Source organism: Sycon ciliatum, chromosome 10 (assembly GCF_964019385.1).
Source record: "Sycon ciliatum chromosome 10, ocSycCili1.1, whole genome shotgun sequence".
NCBI classification, from domain to species: domain Eukaryota; kingdom Metazoa; phylum Porifera; class Calcarea; order Leucosolenida; family Sycettidae; genus Sycon; species Sycon ciliatum.
In genome coordinates, this window is record NC_088652.1 from 18,273,859 (window position 1) to 18,297,139 (window position 23,281).

The following is a 23,281-nucleotide window of genomic DNA, read 5'->3' on the forward strand; positions in this document are numbered from 1 at the left end:
GTGTGTGTGTGTCACGCTCCTTATAAAGAAGAGGCACCTGTGACGTGTGTTTTGTGTCACGCTGAAGCGCTGCGGAGCAGCGCTGCCCTGAGCACGCGAAGCGTGCGAACAGTGTAGCACAGTGTAGCTAGCTAGCGGCCGCAGAAGCACTGAGCACGCGAAGCGTGCGAATCGTGTAGCTAGCGGAAGCAGCCACAGAAGCACTGAGCTGAGCACGCGAAGCGTGCGAATCGTGTAGCCACCACCACGTGCTGAGCACGCGAAGCGTGCGAACAGTGCAGTGTATGGTGGTAGCAGCCACGATCAGTACGACTACGAGTAGCAGTAGCAGCCGCGGCCGCGCGCAGAAGCACTGAGCACGCAAAGCGTGCGAATCATGTAGCCACCTAGCCTAGGCCATAGCCTAGGTAGCACTAGCAGCCGCACGATTAGTACAAGCGCTGCGGACCACGTGAACCGTTCTCTGCAAATAGAAACATCTGCAACAAAAGGATAAGATCTGCACTGACTGCACTCTGCATCTGATCTGCAGTGAAGAGCGCATCGCACTTTTGTTCGTAAGTTTATGAATTTTTTGAGCCGCTTCATCCGCCACCAGGTGATGGACAACCCTGACCAGCCTCCCGAAGGCGTAACAGACGTCCCTCCTTCTCCTTCCAACCACGAAGAACCTTCCTCACCAGGACTTCAGCGGTCTGGCCACCACCACGTGCTGAGCAAGTGTGCTGTTCATGTACTTGCTTCACCCGCATGCCACATTCGGCCAGGCAACGCTGGCCTGGGGTGCTGCTAGTAGAATATATATATGTGCTCTGTCCCTTCTTCCGCTATTCTACAATTCCGCATCCTTCAATGTAGGGACGGGCGGATTCTGCTCGAAAAGGTGGCAGATTCTGCTCGAAAAGCAGTGAAATTGGCAGAACCATACCAACCTTATGGCGGGCAATTCCTCGAATTCTGCTCCATTTTTTATCCACATATCAAACATGCATGAAACTTACCAGAAAAAGTACCGAATTTTGCCAATTTTTCTGCCGGCAGAATCCGCCGGACCCTACAAAGTACAAGTTCAAAGAACGTGGTGTCACACTTCTGCCGTTCTGGCCCTCCTAACCGCGAATGTGCTGTTGTTTGGTGTGTGGCGCGTGCGGCTTATCGCTGTGCGAGAACGTTGGTTTTAGTGCAGCGATCAGCTGGCCTTCTCACAGGTTCTCACTCAGTCTCGTCTCGTGTGAGTCTAGTCGTGTCACCTACCCTGATCTGACTGTGTCTGACTCTGACCAGAACTGGACTGCAGTCTGCAGAGTACGAGTGCAGAAGATCCAGATCTTCACACAGCTCATGATCATGAACTTATGATGAAGGTGACCATGCATGGTGACCACCACGATTATTTTGGTGCTAGCTAGCTAGCTAGCTAGCTGTTGACTGTTGTCTCACTCGACTGGCCAGTGCAGTGGCGACTGTCGGACTGAGCCTCTGAGTCTGTCTCTGAGGCTGATCAGCTGAGCGCTACAATCATGACGTAGGGACTTGTCACACACACGCACACCCAACACGTGCACGTGTCAGCAAAAACTTTGAAAAAGTGCAAAGCTTATCAATATCAGATTCAATCGGCTCCCGTCATTCGGCGTCAACGAAACTACTATTTCGTTGGAGTAACATACCGGTAGTTCAAAATGTAATAGCATCAGTTCTACCGGTACAATATGACTGGCCGGCAGCACAACAACTTGAAGGAGGCACGAGTCTGTGCGTTGGTCATTTTGTAGCATGGTTCTACTGTTGGTGTCCACAAACACTTATTAACGGATTACAAAAACAACTTCCACTTCTATCCGGAAACAGTCTGATCAGGGCGTAGTGCCTATTCCACTCAATAACGGCTAACACTCGATCGCTGTAGCGGCAACGATGGCTAGAGAACTGTCCGCTGCGTCGCGTATTCGAGGCTCGCTGCTGGGCATGGCCTGTGGAGATGCAGTCGGTAAGAAATTTTAATTGATATTGTAGTATGAGAGGATCAGGTACTACAAATAATTGCAAACTGCAACGTATATTAAATTATAATATTATAGTTGCCAGATTAGATTTTTGTGAAGTTGTGCGAATGTGACCCTGGCATGATACTGCTTTGCGTGGAATGGAAATCAGTACTAGACTGTACATAGAGGGTATACGATTACATCATAAGTTATTTTTATTATTATTCTTTATTTCCACGATGGCCCATGGCCAATAAGGAAGATAATATGATTCAAATCAGTCCAGAATCATATAAAATCAGTCTAGCAAGTAAGGAAACCAACACATTGCAGGGGGATGGGGTCACGATGGGGTACAGTGTGAGCTAAGTTGAGATCATGTGGCTTCGGCGAAGTCGTGCACAGCGCTGCACTTGCACTAACGACTCGCGCTGCATACATAGCGCCCATAAGCGAATCCGCAGACTCTTTTTTTTTTTGATTGGTTGAAGTATATCTTTTTATACAAGGTCCGGCACTTTCGGACTCTCCGCCTTCTCCGCGAAAATAAAAGAAGCTGAATGACTGACTAAACCAAGAAGCCATAACAAACAAACAAACGGACAAACAACTAAACTCATGCTATGTACCGTACTTCCCCGATTGTAAGGCGCACTCGATTATAATTCGCACCCCCACTTTGAGGTTTGAACCACATTGTTTCAATACATGCATATAAGTAGGATGTCACTCTCGATTATAAGTCGCATCCCCTTCTTTGCCCTTGAAGTTTTAAAAGTTTAATAGTGTAAAAAGGTGAGACTTATATTCGGGGAAATACGGTACTGAGCGCTCGTGAGCGGTTCCTCTGACTCCCCCAACGAAATCGTTCGCATTACCAAACAGTAAGAGACATAGCAGGACCGGCGGAAGCAGTGTTTGATTGGCCCGGCCATACCCGGGGGTACCCTAGCCTTTCATACAGTTTGTGTATGGTATGGAGCCTTGCAGGGTAGACACATGACCTCCTCAGCAGTAAATACACAGGTCAGGGGGCCAAACATGTTGGTCCGGCCGTGGCCTGGCCAACCGGAGCGGTTCCCAGGTCTGCATAGTTCGTATGAGATTTTGAATGGCGAACATGTATGGAGTGACAAACCAAGCTACTGTATTAGTTTCCAGTCACTTGATCATAGCGTAAAGATAATTACGTCCCCATGGAGATACAGTAAAACCTGTGACTAACGACCACCCCTTGGGGACAGAGAAAGAGCGGTCTTTAGTGGCAGGTGGTCCTTAGTTAGAGGTTTGCACCGCACAACCATTATGAATGTGAGACCGGCCGTGCCCAGGCTGACGAAGTGGTCTGTAGTACCAGGCTGGTGGCTAGTCACATGGGTCTATAGTCAGTACAGGTTTTACTGTACGTCATACTGAAGGTTTGCTGTGCGTACATTGATTCTTGACAGGCGGTATGGTGGTGTGCTGGTTGGTATGCTGGGTGTGCAGGAATATCCAGTCTAGTGACTCTCATGCTAGTCATGACAATGTCATGTGCTGTCCATGAAATGTGTGTGTTTGTGTGTGTGTGTGTGTATGTGTGTGTGTGTGTGTGTGTGTGTGTGTGTGTGTGTGTGTGTGTGTGTGTGTGTGTGTGTGTGTGTGTGTGTGTGTGTGATGTGTGATGTGTAGGAACGACGGTTGAGTTCAGTCCCCGCGGTTCGTTTCCAGAAGTGAAGGACATGACTGGCGGTGGACCATTCCGCTTGAAAGCTGGACAGGTACATGTGCTAGTACTAAACAGATAAGTTGATGTATTGCAGGACCTCCAGAAGCAGTTCTTGATTGGTCCGGTAGTTTCAGTGTCTTTCATACAGGTTGTGTATGATACAGGTCTGCTCTCGATATAACAACTCTCACTTGTACATAAACCTCGCTGGTAAGTAAAAAAATCAAATCCCGCCCCGAAACAGCATCACTCCCATACAAATTTTGTTCCACACAACATAATCCTACATAACATAAACCTCGACATAACACACGCTACGGCGCGGTCCCCGACGTGCGCACTCTCGATACAACGTAAATTCACCTGCACGTTACGATCAAGCAGTAGCTGTAGCTAGGCAGTTTAGGCCAGTTTAGTCCTACATAACGTAAACCTCGGCATAACGCACCCTATGGCGCGGTCCCCGACGTGGGCAGTCTCGATACAACGTAGAATCACGTGCGCGGTACGATCAAGCTGTAGCCGTAGCTAGCCAGTTTAGTCCTATTGTGCATATATTCTGCGGCATTGATGGTATCTGATGTCGATGGTGGTATAGTGTGTATATGTTTGCACGGTTAAACCTGCCTTGTAATACTCTTCATTTTGAGGTACATCTTGTATTTTACACACGGGTTTCTACATAACATAACTCTCGATATAACATAAGGTTTGCATGGTCCCAGAGATTACGTTATATGGAGAGTAGACCTGTATGGGGCGGGTACACTTGACCTCCGTAGCGGTAAACACGTGTTCGCGGCTAAAATTTTGGCCCGGTGATAACCTGAGCAGCTGCACGGGTTCCGGTGGGTCTGTATTGTGCTGTCAGTATTGCCTGTAGGCAGGCATATTGGGATGGTCTTAGATCACGATTGAGAAACAGATCGGCGGGGTACCAGGTTCAAGTACGGTGTGGCGGCGGAAGCATTTTCCATCCCGTGCTGTGATCCACGGTGTGCAGTGCAGTGCTGGGGAAGGGGTTCGGCCTTTGACGACATTCTGGTGGGTCAAGTCTGATCAACTCACCTCCCACCACACTTACCGTATTTTCCCCATCATACATCACACTCAATTATAAGTTGCCACCACCTCAGTTTCAGAATTGAGCCAAATTGTTTCAACATAGTCGGGTAGATAGGATGTCACACTCGATTGTAAATCACACCACCTTCTTTGCGCTTGATGTTAAGTGTACAAAGGTGCGACTTGCATTCGGGGAAATACGGTAGCGGCTGTATCCACCCCTTGATGTTTGAGGCCCGTCGCGGTGTCCGTGCAAACACCGGCAAGTCAGTCTGACTGACTGTGATGCGGCTGTAAAGGTCACAGTGTGTGTGTGCCACAGTTTGGTGATTATAGTCCTGAATATGTTCAGTTTCCAACACGAAGGAGGAATAGAATAATAGATCGATTAGATAATAATTTTGTCTCCTTCTTTTTAAATATTGGGCCAAGGTATCTTGCTGTGTGTGTGTGTGTGTGTGTGTGTGTGTGTGTGTGTGTGTGTGTGTGCAGACTTTCTTGCTGGTTTCCACCAACTCTTGGGTGACATCTGGGCCAAGGGTTCAGTAGTGGATGATTGGCGGAATGCGGTGGTGGTCCCTGTCCCCAAGAAAGGTGACCTTCGCTGCTGCGATAACTGGAGGGGCATCAGCTTACTGGATGTCGCTGGAAAGGTGTTTGCCCGGGTTTTGCAGGACCGTTTGCAGGTGGTGGCTGAGGAAATTCTCCCGGATTCTCAATGCGGTTTTCGGCGAGGTCGAGGTTGCACGGACATGATCTTCTGTGCACGTCAACTAGTGGAGAAGACTATTGAGCACGATACTTCTCTTTACGTCTTGTTTGTAGATCTTCAGAAGGCGTACGACTCCATCCCCGTACAGCGCTCTGGAGTGTGCTGGATAGGCTGGGTGTTCCGCCGGTTATGTTGGGACTCATCAAGTCCCTTCATGAGGGTATGATTGCGAAGGTGCAAGTCAACGGTAAGCTTTCCGACAACATCTCTGTGACTAATGGGCTGCGTCAAGGATGTGCCCTAGCACCCACCCTCTTCAACCTGTATTTCAGTGTGGTGGTTGCGGACTGGCGCGCACGTTGTCCAGACGCTGGAGTTGACCTGCTGTTCAGAAACGGTCGCAAGCTGGTTGGGGGCCGCAGGGCGAAGTCCCGGTTATCCGCGACGAGGGTGACTGAGTCCCAGTTCGCCGATGATGCAGCGTTGTATGCAACCACCAGAGAGAGATTTGAGTGCATGACGTCCGAGTTCATCTTGTGTGCACAGCGATGGGGACTGACCGTCAGCATTAGGAAGACGAAGGGCATGGCGGTGGGTCAACCAACATCAGTTGATCCCGTTCAACTCGGTGGTGATAGCAGGATTGACATGGTGGATGGGTTCCGGTACCTTGGCAGCGTGCTCTCTGCTGATGGAACGGTGGATGCGGACCTCGCTGCTCGTTTGGCGCAGGCGTCCCGGCTGTTCGGCGTGCTCAGGTCTCCGATATTTCAGTGCGTACATCTCTCGGTCCACACCAAGCGGCTGGTGTATTGTGCTATCGTCCTTCCTGCTCTTCTCTACGGTGCGGAGACATGGCCCATCAAAGCGGGTCATATTCGCCGACTCAACACCTTTCACCATCAGTGTATTCGCACAATTCTCGGTATCTCTCGTCGTGAGCAATGGGAGGAGAGATTGTCGTCAGCATCGCTGAGTGAGCTGGCAGGGGTGGACGTCGACATGGCTGATGTGATCAGGAAGCACCGCTTGCGGTGGCTTGGTCATGTTGCACGGATGAAGGAGACCCGGCTGCCCAAGCAGATGCTGTTTGGCGAACTGCCCTGCAAACGCCCGCAACATGGTCCCAAGAAGCGCTGGCGGGATGTTGTGTCCTCGGACTTTGCTGTCATCGGTTTACCTGAAGCGGACTGGTATGACACAGCGCAGGAGAGATCCACCTGGTTTCAGTGTTGTCGACAGAGGGTCGAGAAGGAAGCCCCAGACATCCCGTGCCCCAACTACCGCTGTGACAGAGTGTTCCGTCGTCCTGGTGACCTCAAGCGGCATGCGCCATACTGCAGATTTCGAGTTTAGAGCCTCAGCGTGGGGAAGCCATCGCTATCATTGCTACGGCAATGGGCGTTCAAGGTTCAAGGTGTGTGTGTGTGTGTGTGTGTGTGTGTGTGTGTGTGTGTGTCATCTTAGTGCGTCTGGGTACAAGCGGCATAAGTGCAGTGCGGCCCGTCAACTTCCTGTCAGCCAACAGCCTGGTGCAAAGTCGTGTCAACGTTGTGGTAGATGGTTCAAGAGTGCTGGTGGGCTGAAGGTACATAAGTGCCCTCTCGCAGGTTCCTCCCAACAGCCTTCGGACTCTGTCGATCCTGCACCTCGCCTAGTGCTTCAACACCAACTTTGTTGCCCATTCCACTGCCCATCATGTAACCGGTGCTTTCGATCTGCTGCTGGATTTAAACGGCACAATTGCGAGCGTGGCAAGCGACCAACAGCGAGGGAGCGTCTTGAGTTCAAGTTCTGCTGTGCGTGCGGCGAGAGATATCGCAGACAGCAGGATCTGCAGCGGCATGAGACCGGATGTTCTGCCGTGACGCCGTGATGCTACCCCTTTGTTCCCCTCCTCATGAGGGCAGCTTAGCCGTTTAACGGCAGCTGTTTGTCAAGGTCAAGGTGTGTGTGTGTGTGTGTGTGTGTGTGTGTTAATGTGTGTGTGTGCGTGCGTGCGTGCGTGGGTGCGTGCGTGCGTGTTACCAACAGCCAGTGCATTCCGGAGTATGTGGTGTGATGTGTGTGCGGAAAAAATATGAAAAAGACCAAAAAGTAGGGATTCACTGGCCAGAAAATGCCACTTCATAGCTGTGTGATGTAGACCAGGCTGAATAGTGGCGGTAAATTATTCTGCCTTGCAAGCTGTTGAATGGTGCAATCCCAGCACAAGCTGCTATGGCTTCGCTTGTAGCATCGCTATCATCGCCTCCGGCGATGGGCGTCCAATGGTCCAATGGTGTGTGTGTGTGTGTGTGTGTGTATGTGTATATGTGTGTGTGTGTGTATATGTGTGTGTGTGTGTGTGTGTGTGTGTGTTTCTACAGTGGACAGACGACACAAGCTTGGGACTGTGTCTTGCGGAGAGTCTGATTGAGTGTGGCAAGTTTGACATGACCGACCAGCTCGCGCGCTATTGCCAATGGTTCTCTGTAAGTGTGTGTGTATCATGCTGTGGGGTAACTGTTATGTCCTATCCGGCTGTCTGTCTGTTTCTTGAAGACTTTGTTTGTCCATCTATATACGTGTTTTCGTTTTGTACGTATGTATTTATGTATTTGATAGGACTTTGCGTCATGCAGAGCTCACTGACTTGTCAGTTTGAGCACTCTGGCAAGGTACATCCGGGCCTGGTCTAAATCTGGATTTGGAAAATTATTTTTTCATTGCTATCAGGCTCGGCCTCATTTCCTCTGTGCTGCGCTGATGAGTCCACAAAGGACAAAACAGTTCTGACCGCAGATTGAGTGTTTCATAGGACTATCCTTATCCAAGCATGTAGTGTTGTTGGTTTACTTGAGTGCAGAAAAGAGCGTGTACAGTCAATTTTGTGTATAACGACACTCGGCGGGGCATCAGAAAAGTGTCCTTATTCGCTAAGTGTCCGTATACCCGAAGTCTCATTTATATTATGTATTACAGTTAGATGGGACTTTGCTCTGGGCATGGGAATTCTGTCGTTATTCGTGAATTGTCGTTATATCCACAGTCAATTAGGGCTGAAACGAATGCTCAATGAAGCGAACGAATATTCTTTTTCCGAATACATGTGAAACGAAGAATATTCCGAATATTCTAAATCATACAATACCCATGGGTACCTAGTTGTATCCATGGTAACCATAGACCATTGACTGGTGTGTACCCCAATTACAAGAGGGATGTGTGAAAAGGACAATGTTATCATTTATCTTGCTGATTGTAACACATTGCGAAGGTGGCAACTCTCGTATTTTGGACCAAATATGCCTGGTTTTCTACCCAAAAGGCGAATTTGTGTACATTTACGAATATTCTGGGGCGTATACAGGGTACACGTGTATTATTCCGTTGTGTTAAATCCACCAAAGGTAGAGTAAAACCTGGTGTAAGCGACCTCTGGGTTTAGCGACCACCTGCTCTTAACCACCGTCTTTCCATGCACCGACAGTTCTACACAGACACTGTGGGACCTGGTTCTAAAGACCACCTGGCTTTAAAGGGGAAGTTAAGGCAAAAATTAAAATTTCACCAGTTGTAGTCTTCGGGGTGCTGAGTCGAATGGTCTTGGTCCGAGGAAGCTGAGACGCTTCCTTCCTACTTGAATCCCAATCGAACTCGCGCACTTCCACCGAAACTGGGTGACTGCGCCCTACTAGATGGGGATTTGTATGCAAAATGTCACTAAAAGCGCCATTTCGTTCTTATAAAAGCACGGATGACCGCGATTGGCCCATATGTTGTAGTCTTTTGGACGCTGAGTCGACTGGTTTTGGTCCGAAAAGGCTGCGAAGCAGCGTTCCTCCTTTATTCCCAATCGAACATGGTTGAACAAGTGGTCACGTGCTGCTGCGTACACCAGTCAGCTGGTCACCGTGCCTGCAGGGTACAACTTACTAGCCTGTTTGACCTTTTTTGGGTGCAGTCATGTCACTCGAGTTGAACCTTGGTGTGAAAGTTGTCGCCTGCTGGCGTGGTGACCAGCTGATTTGGGCACCCAGGAGCACGTGATCGCTTCTTCAACCATGTTCGATTGGGAATAAAGGAGGAACGCTGCATCGCAGCCTTTTCGGACCAAAACCAGTCGACTCAGCGTCCAAAAGACTACAACATATGGGCCAATCGCGGTCATCCGTGCTTTTATAAGAACGAAATGGCGCTTTTAGTGACATTTTGCATACAAATCCCCATCTAGTAGGGCGCAGTCACCCAGTTTCGGTGGAAGTGCGCGAGTTCGATTGGGATTCAAGTAGGAAGGGAGCGTCTCAGCTTTCTCGGACCAAGACCATTCGACTCAGCACCCCGAAGACTACAACTGGTGAAATATTAATTTTTGCCTTAACTTCCCCTTTAACTACCGCTTTTGCTTGCACCGTGGGGTGGTTGCTTAAACCAGGTATTACTGTATGTGCATGTCGGTGTGTGTGTTTAGCACGGTCATCTGAGTAGCAACGGCAGATGTTTTGACATTGGTAACACCACTCGCATGGCGCTCAACAAGTTCCAGAGCAATCGCAAGAACGCAGAAGTCGGCCAATCAGCAGGTTTGTACCATACACATTGATTGATTTTATTTAAAAGGATTGTAGAAGCGGGAAAGATGAGGAAGAGAGGACTGAGTGCTTTCCTTGCGGCTTGCGCAAACTGTCATTTGCATCACGTACTTTTCTCGCGCTTGTTTAACACACTCATGTCTTGCTTAGCCAGGCGGGTCTGCTAGTTTATGGGACCCTATAAATGTAAATTATTTCTTGTAGTACTGCCTGCACTGGCATTATTATCCCCTCCTGCTATGGGCATGTGCACTCTATTGTCTGTGGGTTCACTCTGTCCATGCACTAGAAGTTTTCATTACTGTATTGTCGACAAATTTTCGGCCCCTTCAAATTTCGACCTCCCAGGGCTAAAACACACATCAAATTTCCGGCCTGTACTGCTGCCGCTTGTATACACTGTCACACTGGAACCTTGCAAAACTAAATTCCGGCCGCAACAAATTTTTGGCCAAACATGTCCAGGCCGAAAATAGATATGCGCCGAATATTTCTTGACTTACAGGACGTCCGTGTGTTCGCATGTCCATTGTATTCACCATATCCATGTGTTCACTCTATCCACAGTGTGTTCACTATATCCATGTATTCACTATATCCATGTGTTCACTATAGCCGTGAGTTCACTATCTCCATGTGTTCACTATATCCATGTGTTCACTATCTCCATGTGTTCACTATATCCATGTGTTCACTATATCCATGTGTTCACTATCTCCATGTGTTCACTATATCCATGTGTTCACTATCTCCATGTGTTCACTATATCCATGAGTTCACTATATCCATGTGTTCACTATATCCGTATGATGTCCACGTGTTAGCCATGTCCGCGTGTCCACTGTGTCTGTGTGCTGGTGACAGGACATTCAAATGGCTCGCTGATGCGTCTGTGTGCCGCTCCACTGGCCTTCTGGCAGCAGCCCCATGTCGCCATGGAGGCAGCCCACCTCAGCTCAATAACCACGCACGGTGCGCCGCAAGCCAGATATTCGTGTCGCTTCTTTGCCGGCTTGCTGGTCGGATGTATGCGAGGTGTGTCTAAGGAAGAACTCTTGTCAAGCAGCTACAGTCCTGAGCCAGGATACTGGGACAGGAGAGACAAACCAGTGGTAAGTTCACAGCAAGAGTGCCGGCGTAATGTCGTGTATCAAAAGCCGGGTTTATTTAAAAGTTCCTGTAGAAGCCGATGTCAGGGCTAGGCTTATAATTCAAGTCAGGCTTCTAGTCGAACCAGGTATTTCTACGTATGTCAACACTAAAGCCAGGATTATGTGCCGCCAGTGCCCCGTGACAATCAGACTTGTATTCAAAACAGGGTTCTGTATAAGACATCCTTTAAAGTACAAGATACCACGGTAGATGAAGCGACAAGTACACGAAACGCGGAGTGTGCAGTTCGGATGGGTTGCTGTTACGGCGAGAATCCGAGACATCATTATTCGTGATGTGGCGAGTGCATGCGGGATTCAAGCAGGTCTTCTGCTGCACAGCTGCAGCTCAGTTGCACGCACCATGCCATTTCCCGGTTCCAATATACCCCAGACGTACCGTAAAGTCTTACCGCGGCTTCTATGACTTTCTTGGTGAAATTTTGCAGGCTTCTATATGAGACAGGCTCTTATACAAGACAGGTATTTCTATGTATGTCAACACTAAAACCAGGCTTATGTGTGATTTGATGGGCCCAAGATTGCGGCTTCTATTCAAGTGCGGCTTTTATACAAGACTTTACGGTAATTACAGTAAAAGCTGTCAAGGCGACCACTCGGATAAGGCGACCACCTGTCCCAGACGACCACTGCGGCCAAGACCAAGGGATACTATGTCCAGTCAAATGACCCTGGATAAGGAGACCACCTGGTAACAGAGACCACCTTGTGAAGGTCCCTTGAGCGGTCGTCTTACACATGTTTCACTGTATCTCTGAACAAATCTACAATAAAGCAGTCCTGAATAAAATATAGTAAAACCTGTCTAGGCGACCACCTGTCCTAGAAGACCACTGCAATCAGGACCAAGGGATGCTATTTCCAGTCAAATGACCCTGGATAAGGAGACCACATGGTAACAGAGACCACGTCTCGAAGGTCCCTTGAGCGGTTGTCTTAGACAGGCTTCACTGTACCCTGGATACACGGCGCGTAGCTCGTGTATAGTTGTCGTGGTTCGGTCACTACTCCAGCAAATGGCCGTCATAGGTACACGCGCATGTACCAACAACACGTTACACTCGACGTACACAAAATAACGTACTGCACCATATTCGGTCAGTGTAGTAGTTTTACTTTTGAAGCCGTTCACTGCTTTTTCTCTCTTCCTCTGAGCTTGATTAATGCGTCCACGACCAGGATATGAATGACCCCTGTGGGCCCTGTCTGACATGTGCACTTTTCATGCGTTCTTGAATTCTTTTCATCTTTTCCTTCAGCATCCTGCTGTGAAACCTGTCATGGATGGTTCGTACAAGCACTCCAATCCTCCGGAGATCAAGGGCACGGGTTACGTGGTGAAAACACTGGAGGCAGCGCTCTGGGCTTTCTACCATACAGACGACTTTGAGTCCGGATGTTTGAAGGTTAGTTATGGCGCCAACTGATGATGATGATGGTTGTGAGAAGGAGAGCTCTGTGCCAGAATAACTTTGCAGCCTAGAGAGCGTGTGTGGGCAGGGGTGTATTACCGCCATATTGCCAGGTGTGTATTTACCACCATACACAAAAAAAAAATAGAATGGGATACGGAGCTTGGGTTGGCTGATGATCGCTACAGGCGTGAAACTCTGAGTCACAGCCAACCCAAGCTCCGTATCCCATTCTATTCTTTTTGTATGAAGCTCTGCACCCCGGTGCATTGAGCACTCTTTCGAGGACCACACCCAACTTTCCGTGTATTTACCACCATATTATTATTTTATCAATCAGTCGCTTCACAGTTACTTGTAAAAAAGAAAAAAAATTGACAGTGAGGGGCAGGAACTGGGGAGGGGGCAGGAACTGGAGAGGGGCAGGAACTGGAGAGGGGCAGGAACTGGAGAGGGGGCAGGAACTGGAGAGGGGGCAGGAACTGGAGAGGGGCAGGAACTGGAGAGGGGGCAGGAACTGGAGAGGGGGCAGGAACTGGAGAGGGGGCAGGAACTGGAGAGGGGGCAGGAACTGGAGAGGGGGCAGGAACTGGAGAGGGGCAGGAACTGGAGAGGGGCAGGAACTGGAGAGGGGGCAGGAACTGGAGAGGGGGCAGGAACTGGAGAGGGGGCAGGAACTGGAGAGGGGGCAGGAACTGGAGAGGGGGCAGGAACTGGAGAGGGGGCAGGAACTGGAGAGGGGGCAGGAACTGGAGAGGGGGCAGGAACTGGAGAGGGGGCAGGAACTGGAGAGGGGGCAGGAACTGGAGAGGGGGCAGGAACTGGAGAGGGGGCAGGAACTGGAGAGGGGCAGGAACTGGAGAGGGGGCAGGCAGGAACTGGAGAGGGGGCAGGAACTGGAGAGGGGGCAGGAACTGGAGAGGGGGCAGGAACTGGAGAGGGGGGGGGGGGGGGGGGGGGCAGATCAACTCTGCACTTGCCAGTAGTCACGGCCAAAATCTTACCCTTGTTACTTGTTGGTGCCATTTGCTGTCATCTTCTGATAGCTATGTATGTACACTGTATGTGATAGCTATGTAGTCTGTGTGTGATTGCTATGTATGTAGTCTGTGTGTGATTGCTATGTATGTAGTCTGTGTGTGATTGCTATGTATGTAGTCTGTGTGTGATTGCTATGTATGTAGTCTGTGTGTGATTGCTATGTATGTAGTCTGTGTGTGATTGCTATGTAGTCTGTGTGTGATTGCTATGTAGTCTGTGTGTGATTGCTATGTAGTCTGTGTGTGATTGCTATGTAGTCTGTGTGTGATTGCTATGTATGTAGTCTGTGTGTGATTGCTATGTGTATACACTGGATGTGGTTGTTACTTGTATGTGTATATACACTGTATATATTTTGATTGCTACTCAATGCTGTAGACAGCAAGCTATTTCGGCCATGGAGGCCTCATCAGTACAGCTACGAGCTAAATAGGCCGAGCTACCAGCCATGGTGCAAAGGAGCCACCACAGACATTAAAAGTTAGCTCGTGGCTCTAGCGGCAGAGTGCTCAAACTACAAAAAGTAGCGGGCAATGCGTGATGCAGCAGCACTAGAGCAGTTGTTACCGACAGTGCTCGACAAGACTAATGCAGAGGAGCATGAATACCCAATGCATTTTGATTATATCTGCACTGTGTATGTGGTTGTCAGGTTGTAAACCTTGGCAATGACGCAGACACCACAGCTGCTGTGTATGGTCAGCTTGCCGGAGCATTCTACGGAGTGGAAGGGATTCCGAAGAAGTGGCTAGATAAGGTAGGTTGTCTTGGTGTGCGTGCTGCATGCATTGTACTGTTCATAGAACCTCTGCCTGCTTGGCTACCATGTCTTACTGATCACGTTTTGCGGCATTACTTGTTCTACCAGAGTTGGAGAATGTCCACGTCTGTGTTAGTCTTGCTTGGAGCCTGCTTCAGTTGTGGGATAGGAGAAGATCGGGTTACTTAGTATCGGGTTACTTAGTATCGGGAAACCGTGGACAGTTGTGATGATGGACCGCCGGCAGGAGTTTTGATCGGTCCGGCCATACCACATAGCAGTTCATACTTTGTGTATGAACCGTGGACACTCCTCAGCAGTAAGCGCATGTTGGTGGCCAACACGATGGCCCGACCATTGTGGCATGGCCGGGCCGACCGGACCGGTTCCGCCGGGCATGTGTTGGTGTGTTTACAGTGTAAACATGTGATGTCATGCACTGTGTTAGGATGATGTCATGCACTGTGTTAGGATGATGTCATCACTGTGTTAGGATGATGTCATGCACTGTGTTAGGATGATGTCATGTACTATGCAGTTCTACTACTTCATTGTGAAATGTGACCCAGCATGCAAAGCTTTCCTTTCTCTCTCTCTCTCTCTCTCTCTCTCTCTCTCTCTCTCTCTCTCTCTCTCTCTCTCTCTCTCTCTCTCTCTCTCTCTCTCTCTCTCTCTCTCTCTCTCTCTCGCTCTCTCTCTCTCTCTCTCGCTCTCTCTCTCTCTCTCTCTCTCTCTCTCTCTCTCTCTCTCTCTCTCTCTCTCTCTCTCTCTCTCTCTTTCTCTCTCTCTCTCCCTCTCTCTTTCTCTTTCCAGTGTGCCCTTTCTCCGCTGATCGAGCTAATGGCGGATGAGATAGTGAGCATGGCGGATCACTATTCAAGTGTCAAACCAGCAGCACCTCTGGACACCGCAGAGTTTGTCAGCACCGGCACACATGCAGCATGTTCAGATGAACCTGTCGCACCTGCAGATGAGACACAGGCCAGTGCTAGCTCGGAAACATGTGCCAGTGGGAAGTTCAAAGGTACGTGCATCTGTGTGTTCACGTACAGCCCTTGGCATAGCCTACGGTTGGTGCATGTACAGGTACAACCCTCGGCATGGCCTACACAGTTGGTGCATGACGAGTCCTCTTTCCAGTTCAACCATCAGATAGCATCCATCGAAGTTATGTGGGTATAATTGCTACAATCAAGAGTACATAACCCCCCAGAGTGTGCAACGCCTGATTCAGCTCTGCATAGGGTCTTGGTTGAGCGTAGTCGGATCTTCTGATGTCATGATGCGAACACTTCACACCAGCTCAAGGCCGGTCTCGAGGCAGGGCACCGTTGTTTTTTATCCGAGAGTACCCGCGACTTCCTGGGTTCTCCTCAAACGTGTACGGTATTATGACGCAAAGATCCGACTACGCTCGACCAAGACCCTATGCAGAGCTGGATCGGGCGTTGCATACTCTGGGGGGTTATGTACTCTTGATACAGTATGTTTGTGTTGTCTTGATAATGAAAACTTGTTGTTGTTGAGATTCAGACAATGACATCCAGGTAACACTTCATGACCAATCTAATCTAGTCTTGGCCTATCCGGAAAATGGATTTTTTTGTCCGTGATGATATCACTCCAGCAAAGTCCAGACTTCGTGTGGAAGCAGATTGTACCAAGTGATTTCCGGATTTGCTTATGGCAACAAAGGGATTTCCCCTATATTTCTCCACCATTGCATCAGTCCGTTACGTTAGCAATGGATGTGTTTGGTGAGCCCCCCCCCCCCCCCCGTGTGCATCCTACCATGTCCTGACATGATGTAATGTCTTGAAACAGAGAGATGAGATGATGTCATCATCTGCTGGTGATGTGAAGCTCTTCTTCTGCTACCTTTGCTGCTGTACGCGTTGCTGCTACTGGTGTTGCTTGCGCTGCACCGCCGCGGCTGCCACTGGTGCTGGCACAGCTGTCAACGTTTGCTTGAAATCTTTATTCTCACAACAGCCAGTGGCCGATAAGAGATACGTTGTCATTGTCATTGTTTCAAATCTTTGTTGTTGTTGTTGAATGTTGTTGTTTGTTGACCTGCAGCAAGTGAACACTATCGGCAGAAGAAGCGTGGCTATGACCTGCTTGAGGCGGAGGTTCGGACACACAGGTCAGCTATTCAACTATAAACGGTACATGTACATGGGCTGGACACAGTGAACTGTTAGGCTGTGTTTACATGAGAAATTTCAACCCGGGTCGAGTTCAGCCCGGGTTGAAAGTCTGTACGATAGACAAAAGAGGTGAGCGTTTACATGAAGACAGTTGACCCGGGTCAAATACTGATATGCCGCCAAAAGTCCACTTCTAGAGTCCTGTATGGTCACGTGAATACTTTCGCGCGAAATTTGCATGTGCAGTGCTATTCAAACCTGGCGCAAGATACGCACAGACGTACGTTTGTACGATTTTCAAGCCGGGGCGAAATTTCAATCCGGGTCAAGCGCAATGCGTCGTGTAAACGGGCCATTCATTTTGTGTACATGGTGGGTTGAAATATGACCCGGGTCAAACTCAGCCCGGGTCAAGCGCAATGCGTCATGTAAACGCGCGCCTTAGCCCGGAAATGAAGAGATCATTTTGTGCACATCCTGTTCAGATGATTCTATACGCGGGTGACTAAAAACTAAAAACGCGATGATTTCAAATTTCTTGACCCAACGATGAAGGATTGCGAGAATTTTTGGACAAACAGATTTTCTCGGCGAACCGCACACAAACCTTGCATCTAAGACGGAGACTCCCTCGATTGACGGAGACTCCCTCGATTTGGGCTAAGGCCTGCGGAGAACCCATAAATACAAATACAAACAAAATTTATATAAGTAAGCACTTCACCACAAACTAAAAGTGGCGATCTTTGCATCTCTCATACCCCAACAGCAATGGATGTCGAACGGTCCTTGTCGCGCTCAACAGTTCACTTATCACAAGTGGCCACATTCACAGCGTGGCGCTTCTTGCCAGGAGGAGCTCCATCATGGCAATCTGTTCTCTTCCCTGAACTCGCCATTTCTGATTGCAGTACGTGTGCACAGCTGTACAGGGAGTCGCCTTTTTATGATTTTTGTCTCAGATCGATCGGACGTTTTGTCCGTCGCACGATTCTTTCGCACGAACAACGACCGAAAGTGGTCGGAAAATGTCCGATGTGCGACCGTTATTTTTGAGGGTGCATAATGTGCGCGTGCTGTGCTGTGCTGAGTGTGTGTGTGTGTGTGTGTGTGTGTGTGTGAGTGTGTGTGAGTGCACATGTACACACATGTGTGTATGTGCTGGCACATGTATGTGCATGATGTGTACTGACTTGATTGTGTTTCGGCACATATTTTCCACCTAGGGGCTCAAGGGCTGTACGCGAGGAGATCCGCGGATCACGGAGTGCGTATGACATCATCCTTGAGAAGTATCGCAAGCTGCCACCAGATTCTCAGGATGAATGCCTGCTGACCAGCACCATGAACCAGCTCTACAGGGCATGATGGTTACGTAGGACAGCTGCCGTGGATGCAGCAGCAGTGACAGTAGCAGTGGCAGTAGCAGTGGCAGTAGCAGCAGCAGTAGCAGCAGCCGTAGCAGCGACAGCAGCAGCAGTACACAGGACATCAACAATACTTCAAGTAACCAGGAGCCCCTTTCAGTTTCAGAGCATGCACCCTGGCCCAGCAGGCCGCTACTGACCTCGTACTAGAGATCCCCTAGCTGCCAGACCACCCCCACACACTACCCCTCTCTCCTACCACCCTGCGCACCTCCCTCTCAGACCTTGGCAGGCTAGACCTCTAAACTGTCCTGCAGCCCCCCCCCCCCTCTCCCTAGGCTAGCTTCCTGCCCCCCCCCCTCCCCCCAGGCTGGGTAGTAGCTTCCTGCCCCCCCCCCCCCCCTGACTGTCCTGGCCCAGCAGCCCCCCCCCCCCTCCCAGTATTATTGTATTCACCCTAAACCCTTGAAGCCCAGGCAACCTGGGTTGCCCCGGTCACGTGTCCCCTCTCCCGCCATCACTATTTTTAGCATGTATGATGACGAATTTTGATTTCACTATTTGAACATGATTTCAGATGTCTAAAATGGAGAAATGTAAAACGAGAGAGTTTCTAAAATAAGTGAGTTTTGTGGAGTAGCATAAATTTTCTTGCTGGCAAGTAGGGAGTAAAAAATAGGGAATAGGGTATGACAACAGTGATGACAAGGGAAGATACATGTCAGCGTAGGTAGAGCAAGGGCTGGTAAAACAACTGAATCGACTATGGAATGGAGCTGCACAGACACCGAGAGGTGGTTGACGGCATGAAACAATGCAGCTGCAGCGGTTGCGTAACGACATGGGATGTGTTCACACACTAGTGATGACCAACAACCCTGGGCAATGTGTAGGCAAAACATTCATAGTACATGTCATGGCACCAGTAGAAGCCACTGGGCATACCCACTCAGCACGTTACCAATACAAGAGATCAGTGGGAAGTCACCCCAGAGACAGACTGCAGTGGTGGACGGAGTGAGGAGGAAGAGACTGGCTGTTGTTGCTTAGCGCATGGTGGGCATGGTGGTGAGTTTCTCCATGCCGTTGGCATCATCAGATCGCCAAAGTGTCGTGACCGTCTTCACTTGCGTGTAGAAGTTGATACCCTAAACCAACAATAAGATGGTACAGTAGATTCGATAATGACCAATTCAGTTTCCTGTTTCTTACCAAGGCCGCACAAAAATAGAAGTATCATGGCCAATTTCGCAGCACTTACTCGTATTCAAGGATGATCTAGAGAGGGCAGTCTTTTATTTCGGCAACCCGGGTTCCCCACATGTGAAGCTGCACAATCCGTTTCAGTTATTTTATGTGTGCTGGACAAAGTGCATGGCACCTGTAGGCTTGACTGCGTGTGTGTGTGTGAGCTCTTCATTGGTTGAATGTCAAAAGGGAATATGAATCAAGAAAAGGCAAGTCTCTGACTGCGCCAACAAATGATTGGATTTGCCTGGGCAGCGACGGCAGTACGGTAAAACATGTTATTTTCGGTGTAACTTTATAGTCCACAAAAAAAGATGGGCCCTGGCTCTGGCGAGCTCCTGTATTAGGCGATTTGTCAAGATTTTATCGTACACAGTGCAGTGCTGTGAAATTTGAAATCTGAAAAAGGGTCCAAAAAGGGTACCTGAACTGGGGTTCGAACCGTACAATGCACTATTGCAGGCAAGGTGAAACGGCCTGGATTTTGATGGATTTTCCCAATTCTTGGGGCAAAACCTGGCCGAAATCCTATTCTTGCTATGGCTTGCTTTTTGGAGAAATAGACTTCAGAAACATAATTGGAAGAGGATTCCATAGGGGATTGCAGAAAAAATTCTAAAAGACTCAACGTGTGACCCATTTATGGCCAAAAGCTAGAAGTCCATCTTTTTCTGAATGGACCGTAATTTCGGTACAGAATCTAAATTTAAACTACACTGTATGTGAAGGGAAACCTGGTCACCTAATTCTACATACACCTGAAACCTGGTCCCTGGCACCGACATTTAAATACACCAAAAATTGCATGTTACATGGTTTCAGTTTTACTGACCTGTCTGCCGTAGAAGTTGGTGTCTCCGCGGAACGAGCCACGCGATCCAGTGAAGGAGAACATAGGCAATGGCACTGGGATTGGTACATTGATGCCCACCTGTAGCCACCATTCACCAATCATTCAACACAACAAGAGAGAGCAAACAAACATTGCACGTTTCGCTTTAAGTTCCATGGCAGTAGACACTACAAAACCGGTGGTTGGCTCCTCAGAGAGTGAGGAGTAACTTGGCTACATTTGTCAGGTCAGCTGATGATATGCTGGCTTGTGCTGGCAACAATCTCTACAATACATTCGGATAGTAAAATGCTCTGGGATTTTTTTGAGAGAAAGAACTGTGGTTGGTCTCATTAGAGATGTCAGCATGATAGAAGCCGACACCTCCCCAAGGGACAATCCGAAATGGTTTACTGTAGCACCAGTAACCAAGTGAAGTTTGATTCATGTCTACCGTAGCAGAGAATCAGTCACTGGGACGACGTGGTGCAGACATGGTGTGTATTTTAGTTATTGTCTGTCAAATCATCAGCAACATCAGCATCAGAGGCAGCAGTAGTGGATAGCTACAAAATAAGAGAGCGAGCAAGGGAGTAGTGGAGAGGAGAGGAGAGAGAGAGAGCACGTACCTGTCCGACATCAATATCTGACTGGAACTTGCGAGCCACTGCACCAGAGTTTGTGAAGATGGCTGTGCCGTTGCCATAGGGATTGGCGTTGATGACCTTAATAGCCTGAACAAACCGAAACCGATACACATAATGATGGACACGTACCCAATCAAGCATACGCATACACACAGACACACAGACACACACGTGTACACACAGACACACTAACAGTGGTGATGGTGGTCGAGAGCGAACACAGCCAAGAAGAGTATCAGAGGAGAACTATAAACATAAAGTCTTCCAAGAGCAGAGACATCAAAGACTGAGAGACGACAACTAAATCTGATGTGGGCTTGTCTGGACTCATGGATGGGCACATACCCAGAACTTGGGATGACATTGGAGTCCCCAAGTACCAATCACTTGCTGTTGCACGACTCACTAAACCAATATGAACCCATTCACATGTACAGTTGTGCTCAGTGAAATCCGAGCCAAAGGGCAACGCTGGCGCCCTGGACCAGTTCCGAATATATCATTAAATGTGTACATTTTTTTACTATTGAACACTCGCTGCATGATGAACTAAAATGAGGAGGAGAACTCAACACAATGGTACATATACACGCATACGTTCAGCCGCATTAGTGTCACTTCCAAGCGTCAAGGGCCGTGGAAGTTGAGGGCGCCAAATATGCACTCTGGGTGGATTTCACCGAGTGCAACTGTGCTTGCACGCAAAGCAGGGTCCAGGCTCATAAATCCCTTCCACTAGAACTGGTCATGCACGGAGAGCGACCGTATTGTCAGAATTACAGCACAGGTGCAAGCTTGCAGAATAGCCAGTAGAGGGATAAGTACCGCTACTAGAGAAAGTGGTGGTAAAAATCCCACTCACATCGTCCAGTGTGTCCACGTTGACAATGACCAACACCGGTCCAAAGATCTCCTCTTTGTAGCAGGTCATATCGGGCTGTACGTACAACACAGAGATATGCATGCAGCAACACACACACACACACAGCCATGTGTACACAGGCACGCACAGTCACATGCACACACGCACACACACACGCACAAGAACACACATACAGGCACGCACAAGCACAACACACACACACGCATGCACATACACCATGAGACCATAGGATTTCAAGCTAAGTACAATCATGCAGGTGTGATCACACAGCAGGCGAATTTGAGCATACTGTGAAACACCAGGAAAGCAAGGTGATGAGAACACAAATAGGCCAAGTGCACGTTAGGGTTAATTAAAACACCAAATACGAGTATTCACCCAACCACACAAGAGTATGAAACCTCCCGCAGTGTGCAGCACTCATTGCCGCCGCCGCGCCAACGTAACAGTATTTAAAACTAGACCGTCGTCTCTACGATGCAATGCTTGCCGAAAGGATTTCCCCCAAACGTCCTGTGCTCGTAGACCTATGGAAATTAGCAGAACCTCCCAATACGCCTAGTATGTGTACAGAAGCATGGCACCATAGAAACGACGGTAATTTCAATACTGTCAGCCAGACGGTAGTGTATTCGGGTGCTACACGCACACAGGATGGTAGCGCATACGGAAGTGGCACTCTCAGGTCAGGGCTGCTATGTACACACAAAGACACTCAAAACAGCACCTGGGTGACACAGCACGGCGCTGAACGGCGTTGATAAACACACAGCCAACTAAGACAAGTGGTGCTGGTGGTAGAGGCAGTGTGTGTTGTACAACAACAACAACACACAAAACAAACTAAACAAACCTTACCGTGACATTGGACAGGACAGTTGGTCCGACAAAGTTTCCCTTCTCGAAACCAGTGACAGTGATTCCACGACCATCAAGCATCAACTAAATAGCAAGAAACACAGCAACAGCAAACACACAGACAGGAAACAAGAGCCAGAACAATGTCATTCCACCAAAACTTGCCTGAGAGAGAGAGAGAGAGAGAGAGAGAGAGAGAGAGAGAGAGAGAGAGAGAGAGAGAGAGAGAGAGAGAGAGAGAGAGAGAGAGAGAGAGAGAGAGAGAGAGAGAGAGAGAGAGAGAGAGAGAGAGGAGAGAGAGAGAGAGAGAGGAGAGAGAGAGAGGGAGAGGGGAGAGAGAGAAGAGGAGAGAAGAGAGAAGAGAAAGAAAAAAGAGAAAAGAGGAGAGAAGAGGAGAAAAGAGGAGAGAAGAGGAGAAAAGAGGAGAGAAGAGGAGAGAGAGAGAAAGAGAGAGAGCCTGTGTAAGGACATAACTCTAAATCCAGGTTGTAGAATGGAACACACTGGACAGCTCTGCTTATTTATATCCAGCAAGTGTGAGACCACCTTGGCGTGAAAGGAGCCAAAAATCTTCCCAACACCAGCCCACCAGCAGCAAGCACTGGTGGCACTCACTGCACGTACACATGACAGGTATAGTGAGACAGAGCACATCACACCAACATCAACATCACACCAACATGCACTCATGCACATTGCTGCGCTGCTAGACTTGGGCGCAAACAAGGTGGCAGCGTGCACTATCTAGTTAGCACCCGTCTACCGCCAATCAGTGAAGGCAGCCAGGCAACCAGTGTGTGTCAGCAGTCACAGAACTTACAGCGGCACCCTCTTTCACGCCACTCTCGACGAGCTCCTCGACGC

At 49.0% G+C, this 23,281-nt stretch overlaps 2 protein-coding genes across 2 annotated transcripts in view; one reads left to right on the forward strand and one right to left on the reverse strand.

The window, feature by feature from the left end:
* The first annotated feature begins 1,601 nt into the window (after window positions 1-1,601).
* On the forward strand, window positions 1,602-18,554 carry LOC135826401 (ADP-ribosylarginine hydrolase Tri1-like). The gene is made up of 10 exons (XM_065339018.1): window positions 1,602-1,990; window positions 3,660-3,748; window positions 7,843-7,947; window positions 9,927-10,038; window positions 10,912-11,159; window positions 12,479-12,625; window positions 14,325-14,429; window positions 15,246-15,456; window positions 16,512-16,578; window positions 17,809-18,554. The coding sequence occupies exons 1-10, from the start codon at window positions 1,918-1,920 to the stop codon at window positions 17,948-17,950; spliced, it is 1,299 nt and encodes a 432-aa protein (XP_065195090.1). The 5' UTR covers window positions 1,602-1,917; the 3' UTR covers window positions 17,951-18,554.
* The window catches only part of LOC135826399 (methylmalonate-semialdehyde/malonate-semialdehyde dehydrogenase [acylating], mitochondrial-like), an 18,513-nt gene continuing 13,715 nt past the window's right edge, over window positions 18,484-23,281 (reverse strand). The window contains exons 13-18 of the mRNA XM_065339013.1: window positions 23,238-23,281; window positions 22,418-22,501; window positions 21,539-21,613; window positions 20,659-20,763; window positions 20,030-20,128; window positions 18,484-19,097 (exon numbers count right to left, since the gene is read on the reverse strand). The exon at window positions 23,238-23,281 is cut by the window's right edge and continues 54 nt beyond it. Of these exons, the coding sequence (XP_065195085.1) occupies window positions 18,996-19,097; window positions 20,030-20,128; window positions 20,659-20,763; window positions 21,539-21,613; window positions 22,418-22,501; window positions 23,238-23,281 (509 nt within the window). The 3' untranslated portion in view covers window positions 18,484-18,995. The remainder of the gene's footprint in view (window positions 19,098-20,029; window positions 20,129-20,658; window positions 20,764-21,538; window positions 21,614-22,417; window positions 22,502-23,237) is intronic.

What these genes read in the sequence shown, in the direction of transcription:
- LOC135826401 (XM_065339018.1), top strand. Translation starts at nt 1,918, where the DNA reads ATGGCTAGAGAACTGTCCGCTGCGTCGCGTATTCGAGGCTCGCTGCTG. An exon ending in CGAAGAAGTGGCTAGATAAG is followed by an intron (nt 14,430 to 15,245) that starts GTAGGTTGTCTT and finishes TTCTCTTTCCAG; the next exon opens with TGTGCCCTTTCTCCGCTGAT. An exon ending in TGCCAGTGGGAAGTTCAAAG is followed by an intron (nt 15,457 to 16,511) that starts GTACGTGCATCT and finishes GTTGACCTGCAG; the next exon opens with CAAGTGAACACTATCGGCAG.